The sequence below is a fragment of the Eublepharis macularius genome, chromosome 13 (genome assembly GCF_028583425.1).
Source record: "Eublepharis macularius isolate TG4126 chromosome 13, MPM_Emac_v1.0, whole genome shotgun sequence".
NCBI classification, from domain to species: domain Eukaryota; kingdom Metazoa; phylum Chordata; class Lepidosauria; order Squamata; family Eublepharidae; genus Eublepharis; species Eublepharis macularius.
In genome coordinates, this window is record NC_072802.1 from 44,730,665 (window position 1) to 44,752,066 (window position 21,402).

Below are 21,402 nucleotides of genomic sequence, written 5' to 3' on the forward strand. Positions count from 1 at the left end.
AAGCTAGTTGGAGTCTAAGATACTACTAGACCTGAATCTTGCTCCATGCTGCTTTGTGTCATTTTTGGCCAGGCCTAATCAATGGCATTACATAGCTTTTGTTTTCAGTACTATGATGGCCATTTCACAGATGGAAAGTTGAGGATGGCAAAATAATGGCTTGATTAAAGCCATCCAGCAAGTTTGTGGCTGAGGGATGTGTTTATGCTGCGGCTTCAAATATATCCCTGGGGACAATCTTTGAGAGGAGGAGGGAGGAGCTCCCCTTGCCTAGTGGAGAGGAAGTACTGATGAACTGATACCAGCGATTGAGAAATCCAGCACTGGGGCCGAGGGAGAGGAATTTCCCCCTCCTGTCTGGCTCACCACCCAGCAGCTGACAATGACTCTTTTCCTCTGTGAAAGTCCACCACAAGACTTCCTGGTTCTGCAAGGCCCTGTGGTTGCATGTGTGGAGAGGTGCTGAGCTGCTCCAGGGCTTCAACAGGGACCGGCAGGGCTTCCTGAACAAAGACATCCCCTGCCATGGAGGCAGGTTCATTTCTGGCTCTCCAGCAGGACAGAGCAGACCTCCTAGCTGCTCTGGAGAGACAGAGCCCCCCTGGGGACCTTGTCTTGGCTCGAGGAGATGAGAAGACTCCCAAGGGGCAGGATGCAGAGTCTTATCCCAGGTGGGTCAAACAATACTTCCCCGAGGGACAGGCCAGGGCACTTACCTAAAAGAAAGAAGCCCAGGATGGGCCACTGCTGGTCTCTGACCTCCTGGCTGGATCTGAATTGCACCCTCTTTCCCTTTCCTGAATTGGAGGCTGGTTAGACACAACATAAGACGGAGGTGACACGCTTTCTGCTGGCCAAGCCTCACCTCTTAACATGCCTGCAGTGATCTCTGGAGAGGCTGGAGGTGTGCCTGTGTTGCACTGCTTCATAGATTCCTGGAAGTGCAGTCGGGAGAGTTGAGTTGAAACTCTGCTCAGCCACAAAGCTCATAGGGGCCTTGGGCCAGTTACCGTAACAGACTTCAGAGGATGGTTATGTAGGTTTGACTCACTAATGAAAACCAGATGTAATTCTTCTGAGAAGTGGGTGTGGAAAGCAACATTAAGGCCCCCAGCAAGAAGTCTGAGAAAGCCACACCTTTCAGAATGAGTTTGCACGAAGTTAGAGAAATGAGCCGGAAAGGGAGACCAGGGCTGGGGAATGCCCAGTGATGGGGAGGTGGGTAGGAAAGCTTTGTGATGTCATGGCACATCATGGCTTTACATGGAGATTAACCTTTGGGGGGTTTTGTGGTCACCCTAAAATAATGGGGGGAGTAGATATAAGGTGGGCATTGATTGGCAGTGCAGGAGTCATTTTAATAATGCCTCAACACTAATACCCTTCTCCTCTTAGGCAGGGCCCTCCCCAAGTGCACATCGGGGCAGCCCTGCCTGACAGGAATGACTCGGAGGAAATTATCACCTACATCTCCGAAAACACAACTGTGACTTCAGCTGATGAGGAGAAGCTGCTGCTTCTCAACAGGAATACAGAACTGCGTCGCATCAACATGGAGGTTGGTAATGGGGGCGGGGGCCGTGGGAGCTCTCATGCCATGGATCTGGGCTTGAAGATGCAGAGCCAGAGCCAGGACCTACCCAAGATCCCCAAAGATAAGGACTGGATCCAGTTGGGGAAGATAGCTTAAGAGGTAGAAACAAGCAGATGAGAAATGCAGGTGGCAGGCGAGCTGGACCAATTCCCTTCCACGTGCTCTATTCTGCCCTTCACTTCACCCTTGTATTTCTTGAAGGGAGGAGTCCAAGGATGAAGTGAACCTTTTCAGGGTCTTTTTCATGTGCTGCCCCAACTAGGAACCACTCTCTGCAGAGACAACATCTGGGCGGGCTTCATTTCTGATCAGGGTCTGTGTTTTTGTTAGATTTTTTTCAAACTGTTTTATGTCATTGTAAATTATTTTACATCACCCTGATGGACAAGGAAACAGTCACAGTGTTTTAAATTTACAAAAGAAAACCGTTTGGGGATTCTCTGCCCATGTTAAGGAGCCATGAAATTGATCCTCTTCTGCATTTCCCATGTAAGCACTGCTGCTATTGCTCCCCTTTGGATGCCCCCAATACCCCCATGGAAAAAGCTCCCTTCCAGCAGACTCCTCTTACCCAATCCCTGGCTGTCACCTCCTCCTCTTTCCACCTCTTACAGCTGATAAAGCTTAACAAAGACTGGGACTACATCTACCATTCCACCAGCCTGGGGTTGCAGCACAAAGTGGATGCCCTGCAGGAGAAGGTGGCTGCGCTCAAGCTGCAAGCACAGAGCCTCTCTGCAAAGCTAGAACATGAGCAGGTGAGCACCTGGGTGACTGTGGTGATTTGGCCATTTCACTGTTTCTCCCCCTCACTCTGAACAACCTAGGCCAAGCCCCCCACCAGCACATCATTGAAGTATGTGGGCACTTTCTTAGAACTAGGACTGGGAGCCAACACAAAATGTTGGGAGGTTGCAAGCCAAGCATCTACCTACAATGGAGGCAGCTGTTTCTGAAAGCGTGCTCTATGCAGACACCAAGATGATGCCTCCTGATGTCTTCTCCAAGTGAGGAAAAGAAGCAAATGAGCACCAGGAAGCCTGTAATTGCTGAAGTCCTTCCCTTCCCCTTGAATGCACTGACCTAAAGGTAGGCAGGGGGTGGATAAGTAGGCTTTGGTGCAACAGAAGGTGGAGGAAGAACTGAGATGCAGCCAGGAAAGTCCAAGGAAAAACCACAGCTGTGGGACAACTCTCACCCAGGAATGAAGGCAGAAGGAGCTCTGTCTGTGTTCTTCCCAGAATAGAAAAAGGCAAGTGAAGGAGAGAGAATATCAGGGGAGAATATCAGTGAACCACACTGAGACTCTCAGGCAGGTCTCTAATACTTCTGTATTCTCTTTGCCACAGAACAAGAAGGAGTATTATGAACAAGCCCTCTTCCAGGAACTGAAGAGGAGCCAGGCGTTACAGGAATATGTGAGGCACCTGGAAGGCAGACAGTTTTCCAGCCAGGACAGGCAGCCAGCACCGGTGAGTTCCAAGGGACCTGCCTGGAGGGTTGGCTCTTGCAACTGGGGAATTTACTAGTTGACAGAAGCTCCTCGAGGGAGAGGCTGGCCTGATGGGAGGAGGACTGGGTAGCTGCTTTTACAGATAGCAGGGCTTCCTCACACCATCAGAACTATGGGCCTCCTAGCTTAGTACTTGCCACTCTGAAGGTCTTCCAAGCAGTTGCTTTATGAGACTTACTGGAGAGGCCAGGAGGTGAAGCTGATATGATTTGCAGGCAAGCACATGCCCCATAACTGTTATTTCCCCCACCTTCTCCAGAGTCAGACCATTTCATCCCAGTCAGCTCCATAACCTCTGCTCTAACTGGCAGGGTTTCATGTGGGAGGTCTTTATCATTTCTGAAGTCTTTTCAACTGGAGTGGCTATTTATATAATGAGAACAAAGTGACAGGCCTCTGCCCTGAGGAGCATACAACCTACAAATTACCTGTAAGGGAGACAACAAAGGGAAGGGACGGTGGTAGAGACAGGGATAAACCAGAGGAATATTCAGTTTACCCTACTTAGGTGTATCTTGAGTAGGAGACAGAGATCAAATCTCCATACTTGTTTATTGATGTGTATTTCATTTTTTAATTCTGAGATTTCTCCCTGCCTCATCCCCAGGATTCAGAGAAAGTTACTCGTCCTTAGAAACTGCTGCATGAACTCCTACTAGTTGTCATCCACCCACAGATAAGCCAATGTGCAGAGTTTAATTTATTTAAAAACTGCATCCCACAGCCACTCTTCCCACAAAAATAATAGCAAACCTGAATGAAATGCTGCCTCCACTCAAGAAGAATTTGGAAAAGGGATGAGCGGCGCATGCCCCCCTTTTGATTTCTTTTTTGTATATTGTTTTCTCCATCTTTATTGCCGGTGTTCCCAATTCATATTTTTTTAACAATACATATGCATTAAATGCCATATTGATGCCATTTTTGCACCATATAGATGCAGGGTGCTTGAAAAACACACATACATTTTGATAATATTTGTATCGAGTTTCATTGGTACGCTTGGGGACGGGGGAGGCAAGCATGACCGTGAAATTCAGTAATGTGTCTACAGCAGCCCAGCTGTCCATGTTACGATTAGATTAACCCGAAAACTTCCTGTTCTCTTCCTTAGGAATCCCAAGTATCTGTGCCCCTCCCCAATGAAGAATTCTCAGCTCCCCAGCACATACTTCCTAGAAAGAGCCCGAAAGACAAAGTACCAAACCAAGGGCACACACCCTCCCCAGCTGTCTGTAGCTCCGAGGCCAAGAAGCACCAGCACTCATCCTCACAGAGCCTGGACGGGATGGCGGCTGCACAGAAAGAGGTCACTGACCTCAGGGACCACCTGGAGGCCCTGAAGTGCCAGGTAATTGAGAGAGGAAAGCACACAGGAGAAGGGGAAACTTCCTGCCTACTCCGTCTTGATGCATTTGCCAATGGAAAGCAACATGGAGCATTGTAAGGCAAAGAGGAGAGCTGGATGGCAGAGTGGAGCAAGAGAGACCAGTCAACGGGCAGGCCTTCCAATAAGAATTATGACCAACTGAGTGGTAGGGCAGCAGCAGGGCTTTACCATTACCACTTTAAAAACATTTATTTATAACATTTGTATCCCTCCTTTCCGCCCAATCAGGGCCATCAAGGTGGCTAACAGATGCATGACACACAGGAATTACATAGAATCCAAAAAACCAGAAGTTACAGAATAACTTGTATTAGGGGCAACCAAAACAACACAAAGAACAGTAAGCAAGCTTTATGTTCTTCCTGAACTATTCATCAGGCTGGATACTTCAAAGGGAGTTGTGGATGTTTTAGGCCAAGACTGAACAGCCTTGTCTCGTCAGCGCCTTTGTATGATATGCCAAGCAAGCATGCATATATGAAATGGTGCTGGCTGCATGCAACCTCTTCCTACTTCAGGAATGATGTTGGTAAAGATTTCTCCGTGCCTGCAAAGTTGCATCCCTTTGTTTTCTATCAGTCATTTAGCTGTTGATGTGCCAGGAGCCATGCCAGCAATTGACAGCTCAAGTCCCAGTAAGACAAGTCACAGCCCCTCCCCATATGAGCGATCGTTCACCTGGAAGGCTATCACACTGCCTGAACTCTTGCAAATGACAGCCCTGTCTGCTTCTGCTCTACACTTTCTTTTTAACAGACAGAAATCTATGAGGCGGATTACAGGACTGAGCAAAAGGATTGGCAGCATATCAAAGCAGAGAATGCAAAACTCAGGCAAAAGGAGGAGGAGATGAAGCAGCAAGTGGCCTTGCTGGAGGAGCAGGTGAGCTCAGCCTTCCTCTGTGGACAGCCACACCTTGAGGTAGGCAGAGTCTCCAGGTGGGGAGAAAGAAACAGAGAGCCTGGCCAAGACGGGGCAGGTTCGGGGAGGGGTCAAGGGTCACATGGGAATTCTTAAGGCAGTTGTACAGTCCACCTCCCACAGCCCTGGGCTATCTCCAGAGATTTAATGATCACAAAGGCACGTTGACTCCAGTAGGGGGACGAGGCAAAGTGAAGGAAGAGTTGGCTTGAGATGTCTCCAAGGACAGTAAAGCAGCATCTGCAGTGATATTCTGTTCCCTGGCCCCACGCCACCTCCGGCTATTGGGGCAAGCTCTCATGCATGCCGCAGTGGTTTGCCTTGATGTTCAGTGGCCTGTACAGGATTGGCAGGGGAAGTAGGCTTGCTGCAGCCCCGCTCCCAGCTCTGCTTCCTTGAGATACCCACAAAGCATGTCACCGCAAGGCCTGAACTACACATTAGACTGTTTAATGTGTAGCAGCTAGCCAAACATCAGATGCGAGGGAACTTGTTCTCAAGTGTGTGGAGCTTCAATTCAAATTGGGGCCATAGTGCAGTGGAAGAAGAGGCAGCAGCCTTCCCCCTGGGAGAAATGGAGTGGAGGGGAAGGGGGATCCTTCCTGTGCTGTGGTCCTGATACAAATCAGGACTAAGCTTGTGTGCTTGTGAAACCAGTTTCCTTGCATTTGTGTGACTGCCTGAGATCAGTTCAAGTTTGGAAAACCCAGGTGCCACAAGTGTAGTTTAGGCCTGAGATACACCCAAAAACAGGGCAGATGTGGAGAACTGGACAATTCTGGGCAAGGAGACTTTGCCTACCTGGACCTCACTGCTGCCAGCCTCCTCCTCTCCCTCCGGTGCCCTGAAGTGCACAAGGCCCTCATGAGCCAGAGGCCTGCATGGCCAGAGGTAGGCCCCGGCAGCAGGAGCTGGCATGCCTCCTCCCTCCCTCACACTACTTCCTTGTTTCTACTATCATTGCATTCCTAACAACAGTCCATTCCTGCTAGCACTGGTGCATTACTAATCCCTACTCAGCCACCCCCCACCCACTCAGTCTCACTTTTCTTTCCCACTTTGTGCAGGTGAAGATCTTTGAAGACGACTTCTGGAAGGAACGCTCAGACAAGCAAGTGCTTCAGCGCCTCCTGAAGAGAAAGCCTGATGCCAAGAAGTCCGTCCTGCCCCATCACTGTAAGGGCCAGGAGAAGCCCTTGAATGGCTCCTGTAGCTGCAGCTGCCACAAGAACCAACAGCACCAGTGACAACAGGAGTACAGGAGGCATCCGCAGGGCTCAGAGGCAAAGCCCTCTGCCTCCCCCTTCCACACAAACTGAAAACCAGAGCAGAACCTCCTGAGCTGCCAAAGAGAACATCTTCTGCTTCTGCTCCCTGTGCCCCCCCCTTGCTTATGGTATGCCCCGAGAAGACATACAACAGCATCCAGCACTGAGCACAGCGTCACTGAAAGAAAAAAACAGCCATAGGACAGGGAAACCCTTCCCAGGGAAGGTGTTAACTCTTTGTCCATGAAACTGCCCCTCCTAGTCTCCTTTTTTGGGTGGTGGGGAGGCACAATACAGGTACCTGCCTGTTTCACAACTTGAGTTTAAAATAAGCTCCTTGAAGAGACAAGAATTTCAAAGAAGGAAGCAGCACAGAGGCAAGGAGTTTTTTTAAAAAAAATCTTCTCTTGGCACTGCCTCCCAGTCCTTATTGGGACTCCCTGCAGCTGCTTTTTGGCTAAATTACATTTCATGGGATCCATTCACCAGTCCCAAGTGTGTCATATCTAAGGCAGGGCCAAGCCTCTTGTGAACCACAGCCAGTCTCATAATCAAGGGTGTGGCTGCACTTAAGAGACCCGCATACCCTTCTAGTTATCCCAGCATGAGCCTACCATAGAGCTGGAAAAAAGGCAATGGAAAGGGTCCAGGGGGTCTAAGCCTCTTCCCTATGAAGAAAGGAAAAAACGTGCGGGGGGGGGGGGGCGGGAAGCTGTAGGAGACATTATAATGATGTATATAGGAATGCTGAAGTATATAGGTAAGCACGGCGAGACAGGGAAGCAGTTTTCAACCTCTCCCATAACGTTACAACTCAGGGGCTTCCAATGAAACAATCAGAACCCCTCCAAGTTTTTGACATAAAAGAGAATTGACAGATCTCACTGCCACAAGGTGTGGTTGTAACTACTAGCTGAGACCATTTTAAAATGGGATTGGACCATTCATGGAGGATTAGTCAACAACAGCTCTTAGCCATGATAGCAAAATGGAACCTCCATGTTCAGCAGCAGCATGCTGAAGGCATCAAGAGAGGGCTGTTGCCTTCATGCCCTGTGTGTGGGTTTTGTACAAGCAGTTGCCAGGCCACTGTGGGAAACAAGATGCTGATCTAGAGTCCTAGCCAAGTCTAGCAAGGCTCTTATTGTGGCCATGGTGGGGATGCCCATCAGTGCCCCTATGTAACTGCCACCCACAGCTTTTGCAAGTCCCAGCTGCTGACAAACACACACATTCTGAGACCCTCCCAACCAGCGCTCTTCCTGCACTTTGCCTCAGTGCTGAAGCACAAAACAGCTCTGCAGTTCAGCCTAACAGCAGATTCAGCAGCTACTTCTGCATCTTTGACTACTTACACAGACAAAACCATTGTCACACATGACAGCAACGTTGTCTCTGCACAAATAACTACTGCACAGGAACTCTGTAATGTTTAAAATGCACCTTATTGTTGTTTGGAAAGTTAATTTTTAAGTCTTATCCTTTGATTAGTACCTGGGGTTAAGTCAGAGGACAAATTCCCCCCTCCCACGGAACTGATTGTGGCTGACACACAGGGCATCATTTTCTCGGTGTTTGGAGGGGAAGCAGATCTCTTTCCTCTTCTCCCTCTAATGAATCTATGGTGCAAGTTCTCCAAAAACCTCTGATCAATTTGTACACAACCACCATTCTGAACCCACCTCTTAAGAGAGAACTATCAGGGTCGAATCCCTCAAGAGGCACTTTTGTGCAAATCCTTTTTGTTGACCTATTACAGAAAGGATTATAAAAGTGCATTGGTCAACAGGTGGAGGGTACTAGACAACAGAAACAAGCAGGGGAAAGCTGTTGCCAAGAAGGCCTCTTTACCAATTACATCTGACCAGGAAGTTTTCCAGACCCAGCTGACTGGACCATGCTGATCCCTGCTACTGTAATGTGGAAGATGCGTTACTACACGAGGCTACTTTTGAAAACCTCTCAGGAGCTGCAAGTGGTGTAAAATGCAGCAGCCAGCTGTTTAGGGGAGCCAAATCCTTATGAACACATCACACCATTACCAGTTAGCTTTCAGGTTCAGAGTGAGGTGGTTGTTCTAACCTTTGAAGCTCTTTGCAGGAATCAGAACCCAGGGCCCACTTCTCTGAAAAGGCCATCTCTCCTGGCCTGAATGTATGTGCTTACTGAATCCCGCTCATCAGCTACTCCTGCTGGTTCCCTTAAGTCCTCGGGTCCATTTGGTCCCTGCAGAATCCTCTCTGTTGTTACACCAGTTCTCTAGAACAACTTCCTACAAGGTGTGTAAGATATCACACTGCTATTAGGGTATGTGTGTGTGTACAATGGTTTAGGGAACCTTTACAGGTGAACAGGAGTTTAAAATTGCTATTCTGAATATGATGGCAGGCAATTCATACAACCATATTTTAGCTTATTTCAACATCAGTTTCTAATGTTTTCTGTACATTTTGCTGAGCTATTTGGGAAAGACAATAAACAGAAGAGCAGCAGCAATGATGACTTACGTCAAAAATAATACCAACAGCCTATAACACACTGGGGACAAATGAAGAGTAATTCAACTATAAAGCTAACAGTATTCACATTCACACACATCAACATATTTCCAGTGCTCTGGAAACTCAGGTTCCTGGTAACAAAATTTATTGTCATGATCGAAGACAAGAAGTTTATAAATGTACTCTAGCAACTTGTTGATAAAATAGTAAATATTCCATCTTTGTAGTTTATCATTGTTTGGAACCAAGCAGAAATTGTGGAAAGGCTTTGCTATTTGACAGACCAGGAGCAAAGCCCAACCCTGGTAGGAGACCTTCCCCCCAAGCAGTTCTGGAAGGTCTGCAGCACATCCCCAACTTTGTCTTGTGGACCAGCAGCCGACGTTAAGAGAAAAGAACAAGATTGCGGTGGAAAGCAGCACACTCATTTCAAAGCCCACAAAACAGACACCCACAATGTTAGAGTCTCCTAGGAACTGAGCAGTCCTTCCCATGGTGCTCCCCCCTTGACTACTCAGCGCATGAGCAGGCTGTGCTTTGGCCCATCCACCCTCTCCAGCTTCTCAAAGTGCTTCCTGGCATTTCGAATGTTGATCAACGTGGCAGCAGAAGCTAAAAGAGAAGAAGTGGCAAATGAGAACAAGAGATTCAGAAGGCACAAAAGGGGAACTCGGCGTGACAGTGCAGAGAAAGGCAACTGAACTAGGGGACTAGAACAGCAAGCCTGCCTCTGACAACCAAGACCTAACGGCAGCCCTGCATAGAGAAAAGTCAATCTGGCAATGCTGCTTGCTCGGTCAGAGCTTTGCACCCTCTCCACTCCCCGCCTCCCCATTCAGCTAGAATGACTGTCAGCTACTGCCATGGCTACACCCTAGAATCTGCTCTTTGAAACGTACGTATGGAAGGATCCGACATGACAACCATCACGTAAGTGTTTGATGTAAAGATATCGATGAAGGCTGCAAAGTTGGAGTTCCTGACCTCCATGCTCTGGAAAGAGGCTGCCAGTTTGCTGGGGTGGGGGAAAGGAGGAGAGGAACAAACATTAGTTAGAGTAACAGTGAAGTCTGGTGCTCCCAACCAGAACTTGTTTCAAAACATCATCTGTCAAAATTAAACACTCTCTTACCTGCAGCTCAACTTGAATTGTTTAATAATGTTGCTGATTTTCTCAAATCTGTGGATATCACGTTGTTCTTTACATTGATAGTGGGAAATGACCTGTTGGGAGAGGTATTTGCCATAAGCAGGACAAGCATTAGTATATAGCTGCTCAACAATAACAACAAAAACATTCAATGTCTATACCGCCCTTCAGGACAATTTAATGCTGCACTCAGAGCGGTTTACAAGGTATATTATCCAACAAGAGATTCCATTAGAATGTCATAGCGCTCAGCCCGTGGAGGGAGACAAAGAAGGACACCATTGTTTTTCTTATATTGAGCCAGGTCTTTTTGGGTGCTGCACCCAAGACCCAAAGTGAACAGTGGCCGAAACACCAGACTCAGTTCTGGGAGAATAAGTTAAATTGTGTCATCAGCCTTCACCTTGGACAGTTCCTTATCTATAAAATGCAAATAATGGAGGAGCCCCCAATTGGTTATTAGGAGGGTGAATCATAAATTCTTAAGCATGAAGCTATTTGCTTTTTTCTCAACAATAGTCCTATTACTCCTGCTTCACTGAGACTGAGAGTGGGGAGGCATTAGTTTGAGGAGGCCTGTGCTCAAATTACACCTAAGTATGACACAAATTTTAAACAGCAGCAACAAAAGAGAGAGAATCACTTTCTCTCACCAGAAAAGTGGCTCTTTCAAACAGAAGAACTTCATCAGCTTCAATGATCTGAGCAAAGTTCCTGAGATTTGTCTCTAGTTGTTGGACGTTGGGGATCAGCTGGTAGACTATACTGGACCAAGCCTGCCCAGAGAGAAAACACAGCAGACAACTCAGCATTCAGTCTTTAAGCATTACATTAGCACTGTGGCGCGAGTTTACTGAAAAATGCCCCACTATACTGGGGTACACAAGAGAACCTCAGTAACACCTAGTCTGAAGGTTCACAATGCCCCCTTTTACCTAAATTTAGGTAAAATGACAAAGCCCAGCTGGACATGAGGCAGAGCCATGGGTACAAACCTTGTAAAGAGTTTCATCCCAGATAGAAGTTCTAAAGCAGGCACATTCCAAAGGACGGGACAGACGCTTCAAATCTTCTTCTCTCTCTTTGAAAATCTAAGGGAGGAAAATCAGACAGTCTCTGAGGGGGACACAACATTCTGCTACAGTTAAGAGTGATTCACCTTCTACACCAGACAGGCCTGTGAACCATGAAGAATCCAAATTCTCTGCCAAGGACACTCCAGTTAAGTTACATCATGTACATAATTCCATTGATACACAATTGTTTCTAAGACTGAAGTTTGCAAAGATTTTAGAATGTTTGGCTAGCAGATGGCAAGGAAGAAGAACAAGTGTGACTGTGAATTTTACAAAGGAGTAGAATACTGCCTTTTCCTTTGCCAAATGTGGTCACTGCTGACCAAGAACCTCTTCAAGACTACATGCTTCCTAAGAGCTCTTGGATGATTTCATTAGTTAAGAGTTCCAAAAAGATATTCGTAGAAAAGGCGGGTGGGGCCATGTTGTGTATCCAGCCAAATAAGTTAAAGAAGGGGGAGGGACAAAGGAATTCAATGAGAAAAATTCATCTCTAGCATCACTTTGGATTCAGCAAGCCTTACCAGGTCACGTTGGTCCTCCTGCACCAAGTCCATCTTGTGCACGAGGCAGAAGATTTTGGCATCGGATGAGTTCTGAAGAATGGCTTCTAGACATGACTGGTAATAGTGCATGTCTTTCTCAAGCTCCCTGCTCTCCACGTCAAAGACATAGATCAAGACTTCTACATTGCGAAAGATGTTATCACGCTGGCTAGTGAAGTAATTCTCCATGAAGGTGTCCTGTCTGGAAGAGGGAAGAAAGTCATTAAGCCACCCACATACAGACAGTTCTTCCAGTGTTTACGCTGCCAGCCCCCTCATATTTCTAAAGTAAGGGCCTTGGTCTCTGCTCCAATTCATCTGGCTCACAGTGTCTGAACAACAACTTCCGAGCCTATCCATTCAAAGAAACTTTTATTTTTATAACTACTGAGTCCAAGACCCATTTGTGGCACTTCTTAGAGCCCTCTCAGGAGAATCACCTCTGCTGTTATCCCACTCTGGCCAACCTTCCAAATATTTTGAAGCATGCGAATGAGAAATACCTACCCTCCACAGTCCCACAAGTTTAACACCAGATTGCCCAGAAACCGAACATGAGAATGTTCCACATCAACTAAAAAACAAGATAGGAGAAAACAGATCATTGTATTGTAGAACAAAGATCAGCAGCACCATCAAGCAAATTAGTACCCACACACAAGCAAGTCTGGTAGAGCCTTGACTGATCTATGCTTTCCATGCTGCCAGGCACATGCAGCCATCTCCACATTTGTACGAAAGATTCTTCGGAAGCATTCCAGTCACTACCCAACCAGGTGGCTATTCTCCTTTGCATGCCCAAAGCTCTTCAGCAAGGAGCTGGGCCAGTTACTTGCCAGATCTCAGCTATAATTATGGAAAGAATGTGATGGTCTGTCAGATTCCAGGCTCTCAATGCAGGAACATCCCCAGACCAATAGGTTCTACAACATTGCTTTGGAGGTGAATCAGTGACATTTTACAGTTGCTCAGACTAACCTCACAAAGCTACCACATAGAATCAGATCAATGGTTTATCAAATTTATTTTGACTGGCAGAGGCTGCCCAAGATCTCAGGTCTTTCATGTGACCTACTACCTGACCTGTTTTAAGTGGAGATGCCAGGTGGAGATACCAGGAATTAAAGACATTTTGCAGGCAAAGCTCTGAGCCATATCACTTCACCTCCCTTCAGAAAAGATGCCAGTACACTAACCAGAGCAGAACTCAAAGTTCTCATGCTATTAAAGAGCAGCTAGAAATTACACAATCTTACAACGTAAGAAATCCTCAGGCAGGCCCCCTCTAACACTTCCCTGTAAGCCCCACTGAACAAACCTGGGGCACATATGCCACACATAAGGGCATCCCTGGCTAGTCTGACAGGCCACATTGGCAAAGCAACAGTATGCCATGCTAGGAAACGGCTGGATTCAGGTCAAATAAAAGACAGTCAAGCAGCAGAGTTCAGTGGCACTGGCTTCCAGACAGGCTTCACTCCATTTGCTGAGGAATTGCTGCTCAGACATTCTCATACTCCCCACCCCCATCCAGACCACTTTGTCTCTGAGCTTCAGCAAGCCCTCCTAGCAACCTATCTAGGTAACTCTGGGGAATGACTCATTTGTCTCCCTTTGTGCACAACAGAAGAGAACTGATTTTTTCAAATGGCATTCTTAAAAGCCCGACCAGCACGGAAGCGCCTGAAAGGCTCAATAAACAGAAATTCTTACTCGTAGCTCCGAGGCGCCGGGTATCCCGTGCAATGTAGTTTGCGAAAATAATGGATCTCATGCTGGTCTTGCCAGACCCACTTTTGCCCATCAACAGCACCTGGTAGCAAACAGAATTATTTCTAATTACTTCTGATGAAAATAAAGACATTACATTTCAATGGTTACCCCGCCAATCAGCTCTTGTTTTATGTATTGTCGAAGGCTTTCACGGCCGGAGAACGATGGTTGTTGGGGGTTTTCCGGGCTGTCTTGCCGTGGTCTTGGCATTGTAGTTCCTGACGTTTCGCCAGCAGCTGTGGCTGGCATCTTCAGAGGTGCTACACCTCTGAAGATGCCAGCCACAGCTGCTGGCGAAACGTCAGGAACTACAATGCCAAGACCACGGCAAGACAGCCCGGAAAACCCCCAACAACCATAGCTCTTGTTTTGCTTGTCTAGGAAGGGACTCTGAAGTTTCTGTCCTGGAATGCTGTATGCAGTTATATACTGCATCAATTTCCTGGTTAGACAAATATACAGCAATGGATTTACACCCTAGAAGGCACTCAGCTCAGCATTCAACAGGCAAACATCCTCCTGCTTTGGCCAAAGCCAAGCTTGAGATCTTACCTTCTTCTTCATGGCTGTGTTCGGCATCCCACACCTGCAAACACAGAGGAAGAGACAATGGAGAGGGTGTTGGCTGTTCCATGTTTCTCAGTCACAAGACTCTCTCCTGAACCCACACAACCACGGACATTACAGCAAGCGAAAAACAGCTCTTCTGCCTGTGTGGAACATGTCGCCCCAGGCTTTCTAAGGCAAAGCACACAAGCCCTTCACTACCATCTCAAACAAAAAAACCTCCACAGCAAGAAGCACCTAAGTGTGGCTCTCTAAACATGCCCCTTTCAGTAGATGCCATATAAGGCCACCTCAGGTCCAGAAGGCAGGTCTCCTGTACCGTACCCTAAAACCAGAGCTTTGACCCAAGGCATACTATGAAAGCATACTTTAGTCAGGCAGACCCTTTTCCTTCAATAGTAAGGGCTACACTTCTGTTGACACATGGGGATGCTTCTAGGCAGGATGGCAACTAGGTTAGTTAGCTTTAAAGGGGAACTAGTCAAATTCATAGGGAATGGGGTCTATTGGTGGCTATTAGTCGTAAGGACTAAGAAGAACCCACTTGCTCAAAGGCAGTTGACACCCAGAATACCTGTGTTTGGAAGCAAGTACAGAGGTAGGTTTTGGCCTTTGTGATGTGCTTATTGGCTTTGTGGGAGCATTTGGTTAGCCACTGTAACAAACAAGATGCTGGACTAGAGGGGCCATTGGTCTGATCCTGCATAGAAATTCTTAGGCCCATATGAACTTATTTCCACACACAGCTAGCGCTTTTTTCCAGCAGGAACGCGGTGGAATGGAGTTCCGGCACCTCTTGAAAACGGTCACATGGCTAGTGGCCCCACCCCGATCTCCAGACAGAGTGGCGGGGAGGGCAATTTAAACTCCCCCGTCTGGAGATCAGGGGGCGGGGCCACTGGCCATGTGACCATTTTCACCAAGGCCAATTTTAACTTAAAAACTCCTCCCTTGTTCCAGCTGACCCAAAGTGACATCATTGTGCGGTCCTGTGTTCCATCACTGAGTTCCACCATCTCTTTTCCCAGAAAAAAAGCCCTGCACATAGCATTCCACATACATATAAAACAACAAGCAACTGATTCACATACAGGATCACCACTAGGTATTTTCTGCAACAACTTGTTAACCCCGACACAGATGTGTCTTCTGTGCAAGAATTATTTAAGGCGTAAAGCTCATCACCCTCACCGAAACCTTGCAACACTTCTTCTCTCCTGAGTGATAGTGCACTTTCAGAACCGCGTCCAGCACAGACAGTGGCAGTGGGCCCAATCCTGACTCGAGGGCGTCTTCCTCTGCGGCAGCCCCGACACCTGTTCCCAACGCTACAACTCTCCCCGAGCAGCTGCAGACTCAAAGCGAAGAGACCCACCTGGCACGGCGGGCTTTCCTTTCAGGGGGGCTTCAGGTATCCTTGAACGTCTCCCTCCCCACTCCCAGCCTTCCTTGCGGGGGAAGCCAGAGAAGCCGAGGGAGCAGACAGGTGAGCTCTGGGCACCCAGCGATGTCCACAGCCAGCCAGAATCCCCCATAAGTCCCAGCCAGTCCCCCTTACCTTTGCTGTGATCCGGGCCGGCGGGAGAGTTGGGGAACAGCGGCGTGGAGAGGAGGGCGACCCCCGCTTCCCTCCTCCGTAGGCAGGCCTCAAGGCCTCGGCCGCGCGTAATCCACTCGCCCAGCGCAGGTATCGCCTCCTCCCGCTTTGCCGCGCAGGGCAACCCAACCCCCCAACCGTGTCTCGGGACTGTCACGTGACCAAACTCCGACCGAGCCCCTCCGCCTCCTCTTTCCTGGCTTTCCCTTTACTACTGTCAGGTGACCAGCGCCTTCTCAGTCATGGAGATGGAGCTGCCTAGAACGGCACTTGCGACCGTTGCCCTTAGGGAAGCCAGGCGTGCCATTTCTCTTATGGGTATAGTTTCAGGTGGGTAGCCAAGTTGGTCGGTAGTGGAAGAGCAAGATCTGGGTCCACTAGTACCGTAAAGACCAACTAGATTTTCAGGGTATGAGCTTTCGAGTCAGACGAAATTCTGATGAAGGGAGCTTTGACTTTCGAAAGCTATGCTGTGATAGCAACATCTATGATAATAGCTATGCTATGATAGCAGCATCTTAAAGACCAACTAGATTTCCAAGTGTTTCAAATGACATCTGTGAACAGAGGAGAGAATAGGATGGCTGGTAGGAGGAATTTGGGCATTGCGTTTGCATTTCCTCCCTCTCTCTCTCTCCCGCTCGATATGCAGAAAGTAAGCAGGACAAACTTTCCCAAGGACTTTATCTCCAGGGCAGGAAAAGCGTTATATGGCATGTTCTCTTAGACGTTCTTGCATGCAAAAGCGAAGAAACTGAACAAGCAAAAAGCTGCTGGTACCACTAGTATCATGTTGGCCTCGTGAAATAAAAAGTAGCCGGAATCTTGACTCTGATCTACGTGTGCGCTGGAAGTAATGAGTATCCCATTTGCAAGTGCAGTTCAGGTCGCTCCTTTGCCCCGCGCTATTTTGTGTCAGATTCTTTCCCCAGTCTTGCACTAGAGAACAGCCCGGTCCAGTGTACGCTTAAGCGAATGCAAGGGTATCTATTTCTATGACTGATTTCACTATCTTCATTGAGTTTAGGGACACTAGAATTCTTTTTCTCCTCCCCTGCTTTCATGATTCCGTTGCATAAATGAGATTTACAATCGGGAAGTATAACTTTTCGCGAATGAACTGCTGTTTTGCAAATACTATGGATAGATGAACCATATACTCAATAAGAGTGAATGAGAAGAGCCCAAAAAAAGAGCAACGTTGTATGGCCTCCCATATGGTCTAGCGGTTAGGATTCCTGGTTTTCACCCAGGCGGCCCGGGTTCGACTCCCGGTATGGGAAGTTAAAGTTTTTTCGCTTACACGTTATTTTTTTGCTTATATCAATTTTAAATTAATCTACTATACTCCAATAAATTATCGATCTTTTTTTAAAAGGAAAACGGCAGAATTTTAAACGCTTTAAACTGCGTATGTGCTTCCTAAAACAACGATCAAAGCAGCTGCTGCAGCAGTTTTCCACCACTAGGAGGTGCTGCTGCACTGTTTGCGAGAAACGTCCTATTCGCTCTGCACCTTAGGAAAAACATAAAAGTTGCGATGCGTGTCTGTATTTACTTCTGACGCTCACCTACGCATTTTTAAAACTCATTTTCCGCCGTTAGTGTGTAGAAGAAAAAGAGAAAGGTGCAATCCTTAACATCACTTTCCTGGGAGTAAGCCCCATTGAATACACCCAAATAGGACTGCATTCTACCGTTTGCACCGTCTGCTTTTGGAATTGACGGAAACCCAGGAAATCCCATTCCAACGTTCTTGTGTATGTTTTAGTGCACATGGGATCAGAGCAGTCAACGTGGCAATCAAGAGATTCAGAAAACCCAATACAATGTTCACACCATCAGCAGGAAAGAGCAGCAAAGAGCTTGTAGTGGTATCTGTGAATTGGAGAAGATCTCGCTCTTGTTCATGAGTAGCAGCAGGAGTTGAATTGGGTTTGGTCGCAGCGGAGAACTGGAACGTTTATTGCCATTGGTTCTGTACGTTAAGAATGTAAGAAGCGCCCTGCTGGATCAGACTAGCTGTCCCTCTAGTCCAGCGTCCTGTCTCCCATAGTGGCCAACCAGCTGCTCTGGAGGGCTAATAAACTGGCCTAGGGCCTCCCCTGATGTTGCCTCCTAGCACTGGTATTCAGAGGCTGACTGCTTCTGAATGTGGAGGTTCCCTTTAGTCACCAAGGGTAGTAGTCCGTGAGACATATCCTCTATGATTCTGTCCAACCCCCTTTTAAAGCCATCTATGCCTGTGGTCATTACTACGACCTCTGAAAGGAGCCCACATTTTATTCACATTTATTTGCCAAAACCAGATATGCATTTAATCACAAATGATTAACCATTACACCATGCTGGCTCACTTGCCTTTGCTTTTTAATTCCACCTTTTCCCAGAGGAACTCAAGTTTAGGGCATCCCCATTCCAGATGACAACTCTGGAAATAGGGTAGCCAGCTCCAGGTTGGAAAATTTCTGGAGATTTGGGGGGTGGAGCCTCAGGAGGACAGGGTTTGGGGAGGTGGGGACCTCAGTGAGGTATAATTTCATTGAGCCCACCCTCCAAAGCAGTCATTTTCTCCAAGGAAGCTCATCAGTATGGCTTGGAGATCAGTTGTAATGGGAGATCTCCAACCACCACTGGGAGATAGATTAGGCCACTAAAAGACAGCAAGACAGGACCACGTTTTTTGTATTTCAGTTGTCTTTTGGCATTTAGGGCTATTCTCTAAAGGGGGTGTACATAAAGTCACACACCCCAACCCTCACTTTATCCTCTCAAGAAGCCTGCTAAGTAGGTTAGGTTGAGAACAAGAGAGAGAATGATTGGGCCAAAGTTATGTAGCAGCTTCATGGATGAGTGGGGACTTTAAACTGACCAAAGTCATTAATATAGTCACTACACCACTCTTAGAAATATAATATTCCCCACTCCAGTTCCCACTCTGCCATGAAGATCAGTGGCAGAGCTTGGGCTTGGTCTGACCCTACCTCATCAGTTTGTTGTGAAGATGAAATTGAGTTTGGTAGAGTATGTATATGCTGCCTTGAAATCCAAGGAAAAGGTGGGATAAACTCAATCAATCTGTCCTATTTTTCAAGCCCTCTGAACTAGTCATTCATTTGGAAACTGCTCTTGTGGTATCTAATGGAAGAATAAATTAGCAGACCAACTACTGGATCATCATGCATCTTATCCAAGTTACGATTTGTGTGGGCAGAGCTCAGTGCCAGACACGTAGAGGCTCTGCTCCGTGCTTTTTCTCCTCCTTCGGGCTCTGAATAATGCTGAGACCCCATGACCGAAATAAAAAATATCATGGGCAAACTGGGAGGAATGAAGAAACCTCTAAACACCCCTTCCTCACAATTGGTGAGGGCTTTTTTCACTGCAGAAGACTCGAGATGCAGAGGTGACCAAGGTGGGAAATCCACTTTTGATGGCAATTGTGCTTTTTATAAGGTTTGGTTCATGTAGTTCAGCACTAAGCTCCTTAATATGGTGTCTGTATGAAAACGATGACTGTACATCGTGCTCAGATCTTCTTAATTCTTTCAGTTGTCATGGTGTACCTAGTCTTACTGTAACTGTCTTGCTTCTTTCTGCAGTAATTATGCCGCCTTCTGCTTTGGATCAACTCGGTGAGTAACTTGTTTACTTATTTACAGAGCTGCTGTAGCATAGTGGTTAAGTGGTCAGATGTGAATTAGCATGCTGCTGGTTCAAATCCTGCTACTGCCATTTTATTTATTTTTATTTTAAAATTTTAAACACAACATAAACACCATCTAGACTACAAACGTAACATTCAGAGTTGCATAAAGGAATAGAAAAAGAAAAAATATATATGATAAAAGAAAAAAGATAAAAATAAAAATAAAAGATTAAGAGAAAAAATAAAAGGGAAAGAGAAATAAAGCAGGCAATGTTGAATCAACTTATTAATGGAAGACTTTTCAACTTCATCTTGTAAGATATAAAACTTGGAGTGGAAATTTTTAATGGTATTTCCCCATTTTCTAGAACATTTCCATGTATACTACAAATCTGATCTCTTTTCTACAGTTTGAGGAAGGGTTCAGATAAATGTTGGTGTTGGGAACTTTTCTGATTAGTATCCTACAATATAAAAGTCAAGCCATATTGGCAACGACTCACTTTTTATCCCTGTGCAAGCGTATTTGCACACCCCTCTGCGGGGATAAAAGGTGGATTCTGGGCAACACGGCTTGCCTTAGAAGCCCTGAGGAGGCTGCTGCGGCCACTCCCGCCCCTGCTTACTGGGCTGGCATCAGAAAAGGCAGGGAAGATGCCTCCTGGGGTGCACTCCCTAGTGGCACAGCAGGCTCTCACATGCCGCAGTAGGCAAATTTTGGCCTGAAACTGGCTGATTAGGCTCGCTGTGGAGCGCAGGAGCACTCCAGGGCCCCTTGTGCTGCTCCAGAAGTGCTCCCGGGCTCTGCAGAGGCCCGATTCAGGCCAAATCAGGTCACTGCAGAACACAGGAGTGCTGCAGGGCCCCTTGCACTATCAAGGCAGTGCTCCTGGGTTCCACAGCAAATTGGGCCACTGCGGAGCGCAGGAGTGCTGCTGGGGGGCAAGCAAAGGGGCCCTGGAGCGCTGCTGCACTCTGCAGCAACCCAATTTGGCCCCATTGCCAATACAGCTTGCCTTTTATATAGTAGTATGAACACTTCCTCACAGCACAATTCCACAGACAAACAATGCATGCAATCTAACAACCATCAGCTTTTTTTCTTAATAGATACCAGCCTTTACAATGGCTGGATTTGGATTTTCTAGCTTCAGGCTTTGTTTTTCCTTTGGCCAGTCTCATGTGGAAGTGCAGCCATGCAGATGCTTCTAAAAATTGCCCCTAAAGCAAGTTTAGCCGAATCCAAGCCCTCTTGCTTGTAATGAGCTGGCCTGCTTGCTAAGACAGAAAGCTGCCTGCAGACAACTGCTGGCAAAACAACAAACACTCTGCAGCATTACTGCAACTGCAGCAGACTGCCTCTCCAGGGTAAGGAAATAATTAGACACCTTGGGACGGCTGAGTTCTTTAAAAGCATGCAAAGAACACAACAGGGAGTAAGCAACTGCAAAGGTGGCCATCGATGCAAGTGTATAGATCCCTGGTAATTCAGCCAGTTATTCACTCACACTCTGCACAGTTACATTTTGCTGCCTGCTTCAACTCCATTTGGGAGAGCCAACAGACATTGCTCTGGATTGAATTCCAGCTCCAAGCTACTGGGACTGAAAACTGGACAGGTTGAGTGTTTTCTTTGGGTAGGACCAGTGCAGCTGTAGTGCTGGGTCACTTTGTGCCCTTGCACTGGTCTGTCAGGACCAGAAAGGGATGGAACCAGGAAGCTGCTTCTGCTCTGCATGCTGGTGCCCCATGAGCAAACCTCTCATCTAGAATACTCATCCAAAGTATCAACATTGTCATTGGTGATGGGGGCTAGGATCACCAGCCTCTAGGTCAGGCCTGAAGTGCTTCTAGAACT

The 21,402-nt window shown here is 47.1% G+C and overlaps 3 protein-coding genes and 1 non-coding gene across 5 annotated transcripts; 3 read left to right on the forward strand and 1 right to left on the reverse strand.

Moving 5' to 3' along the window:
* Positions 1 to 468: 468 nt before the first annotated feature.
* LOC129340951 (uncharacterized) lies at positions 469 to 3,399 on the forward strand. The gene is made up of 5 exons (XM_054995847.1): positions 469 to 671; positions 1,396 to 1,558; positions 2,209 to 2,352; positions 2,944 to 3,066; positions 3,367 to 3,399. Exons 1-5 carry the CDS (start codon positions 526 to 528, stop codon positions 3,397 to 3,399), a joined length of 609 nt encoding a protein of 202 aa, XP_054851822.1. The 5' UTR covers positions 469 to 525.
* Positions 3,400 to 4,232: 833 nt separating this feature from the next.
* LOC129341559 (TNFAIP3-interacting protein 1-like) lies at positions 4,233 to 7,057 on the forward strand. Its single transcript, XM_054996820.1, has 3 exons — positions 4,233 to 4,458; positions 5,254 to 5,379; positions 6,486 to 7,057. The coding sequence occupies exons 1-3, from the start codon at positions 4,396 to 4,398 to the stop codon at positions 6,663 to 6,665; spliced, it is 369 nt and encodes a 122-aa protein (XP_054852795.1). The 5' UTR covers positions 4,233 to 4,395; the 3' UTR covers positions 6,666 to 7,057.
* A 2,252-nt stretch (positions 7,058 to 9,309) lies between these two features.
* Positions 9,310 to 16,096, reverse strand: LOC129341258 (ras-related GTP-binding protein A). Of its 2 annotated transcripts, XM_054996372.1 has the most exons (11): positions 15,857 to 16,096; positions 15,490 to 15,673; positions 14,284 to 14,317; positions 13,672 to 13,771; positions 12,466 to 12,532; positions 11,938 to 12,160; positions 11,333 to 11,428; positions 10,991 to 11,113; positions 10,320 to 10,411; positions 10,087 to 10,202; positions 9,310 to 9,799 (listed from the first exon to the last, which is right to left on the reverse strand). In XM_054996372.1, the coding sequence occupies exons 3-11, from the start codon at positions 14,308 to 14,310 to the stop codon at positions 9,702 to 9,704; spliced, it is 942 nt and encodes a 313-aa protein (XP_054852347.1). In that variant the 5' UTR covers positions 14,311 to 14,317; positions 15,490 to 15,673; positions 15,857 to 16,096; the 3' UTR covers positions 9,310 to 9,701. The 2 variants fall into 2 exon arrangements, with proteins under 2 accessions (XP_054852347.1, XP_054852346.1); XM_054996371.1 differs by lacking the exon at positions 15,490 to 15,673.
* Positions 16,097 to 17,106: 1,010 nt separating this feature from the next.
* On the forward strand, positions 17,107 to 17,178 carry TRNAE-UUC (transfer RNA glutamic acid (anticodon UUC)). Its single transcript has one exon. It is a non-coding gene; the product is annotated as a tRNA-Glu (tRNA).
* The last annotated feature ends 4,224 nt before the right edge of the window (positions 17,179 to 21,402 follow it).

Coding starts and splice junctions, on each gene's coding strand:
- LOC129340951 (XM_054995847.1), top strand. CDS start 526: ATGGAGGCAGGTTCATTTCTGGCTCTCCAGCAGGACAGAGCAGACCTC. Junction 672..1,395: donor GATGCAGAGTCTTATCCCAG/GTGGGTCAAACA, acceptor TTCTCCTCTTAG/GCAGGGCCCTCCCCAAGTGC. Junction 1,559..2,208: donor TGCGTCGCATCAACATGGAG/GTTGGTAATGGG, acceptor CACCTCTTACAG/CTGATAAAGCTTAACAAAGA.
- LOC129341559 (XM_054996820.1), top strand. CDS start 4,396: ATGGCGGCTGCACAGAAAGAGGTCACTGACCTCAGGGACCACCTGGAG. Junction 4,459..5,253: donor TGGAGGCCCTGAAGTGCCAG/GTAATTGAGAGA, acceptor TCTTTTTAACAG/ACAGAAATCTATGAGGCGGA. Junction 5,380..6,485: donor TGGCCTTGCTGGAGGAGCAG/GTGAGCTCAGCC, acceptor CACTTTGTGCAG/GTGAAGATCTTTGAAGACGA.
- LOC129341258 (XM_054996371.1), bottom strand. CDS start 14,310: ATGCCGAACACAGCCATGAAGAAGAAG. Junction 11,429..11,937: donor AGGAGGACCAACGTGACCTG/GTAAGGCTTGCT, acceptor TTCCTCCCTTAG/ATTTTCAAAGAGAGAGAAGA. Junction 11,114..11,332: donor GGGATGAAACTCTTTACAAG/GTTTGTACCCAT, acceptor CTCTCTGGGCAG/GCTTGGTCCAGTATAGTCTA.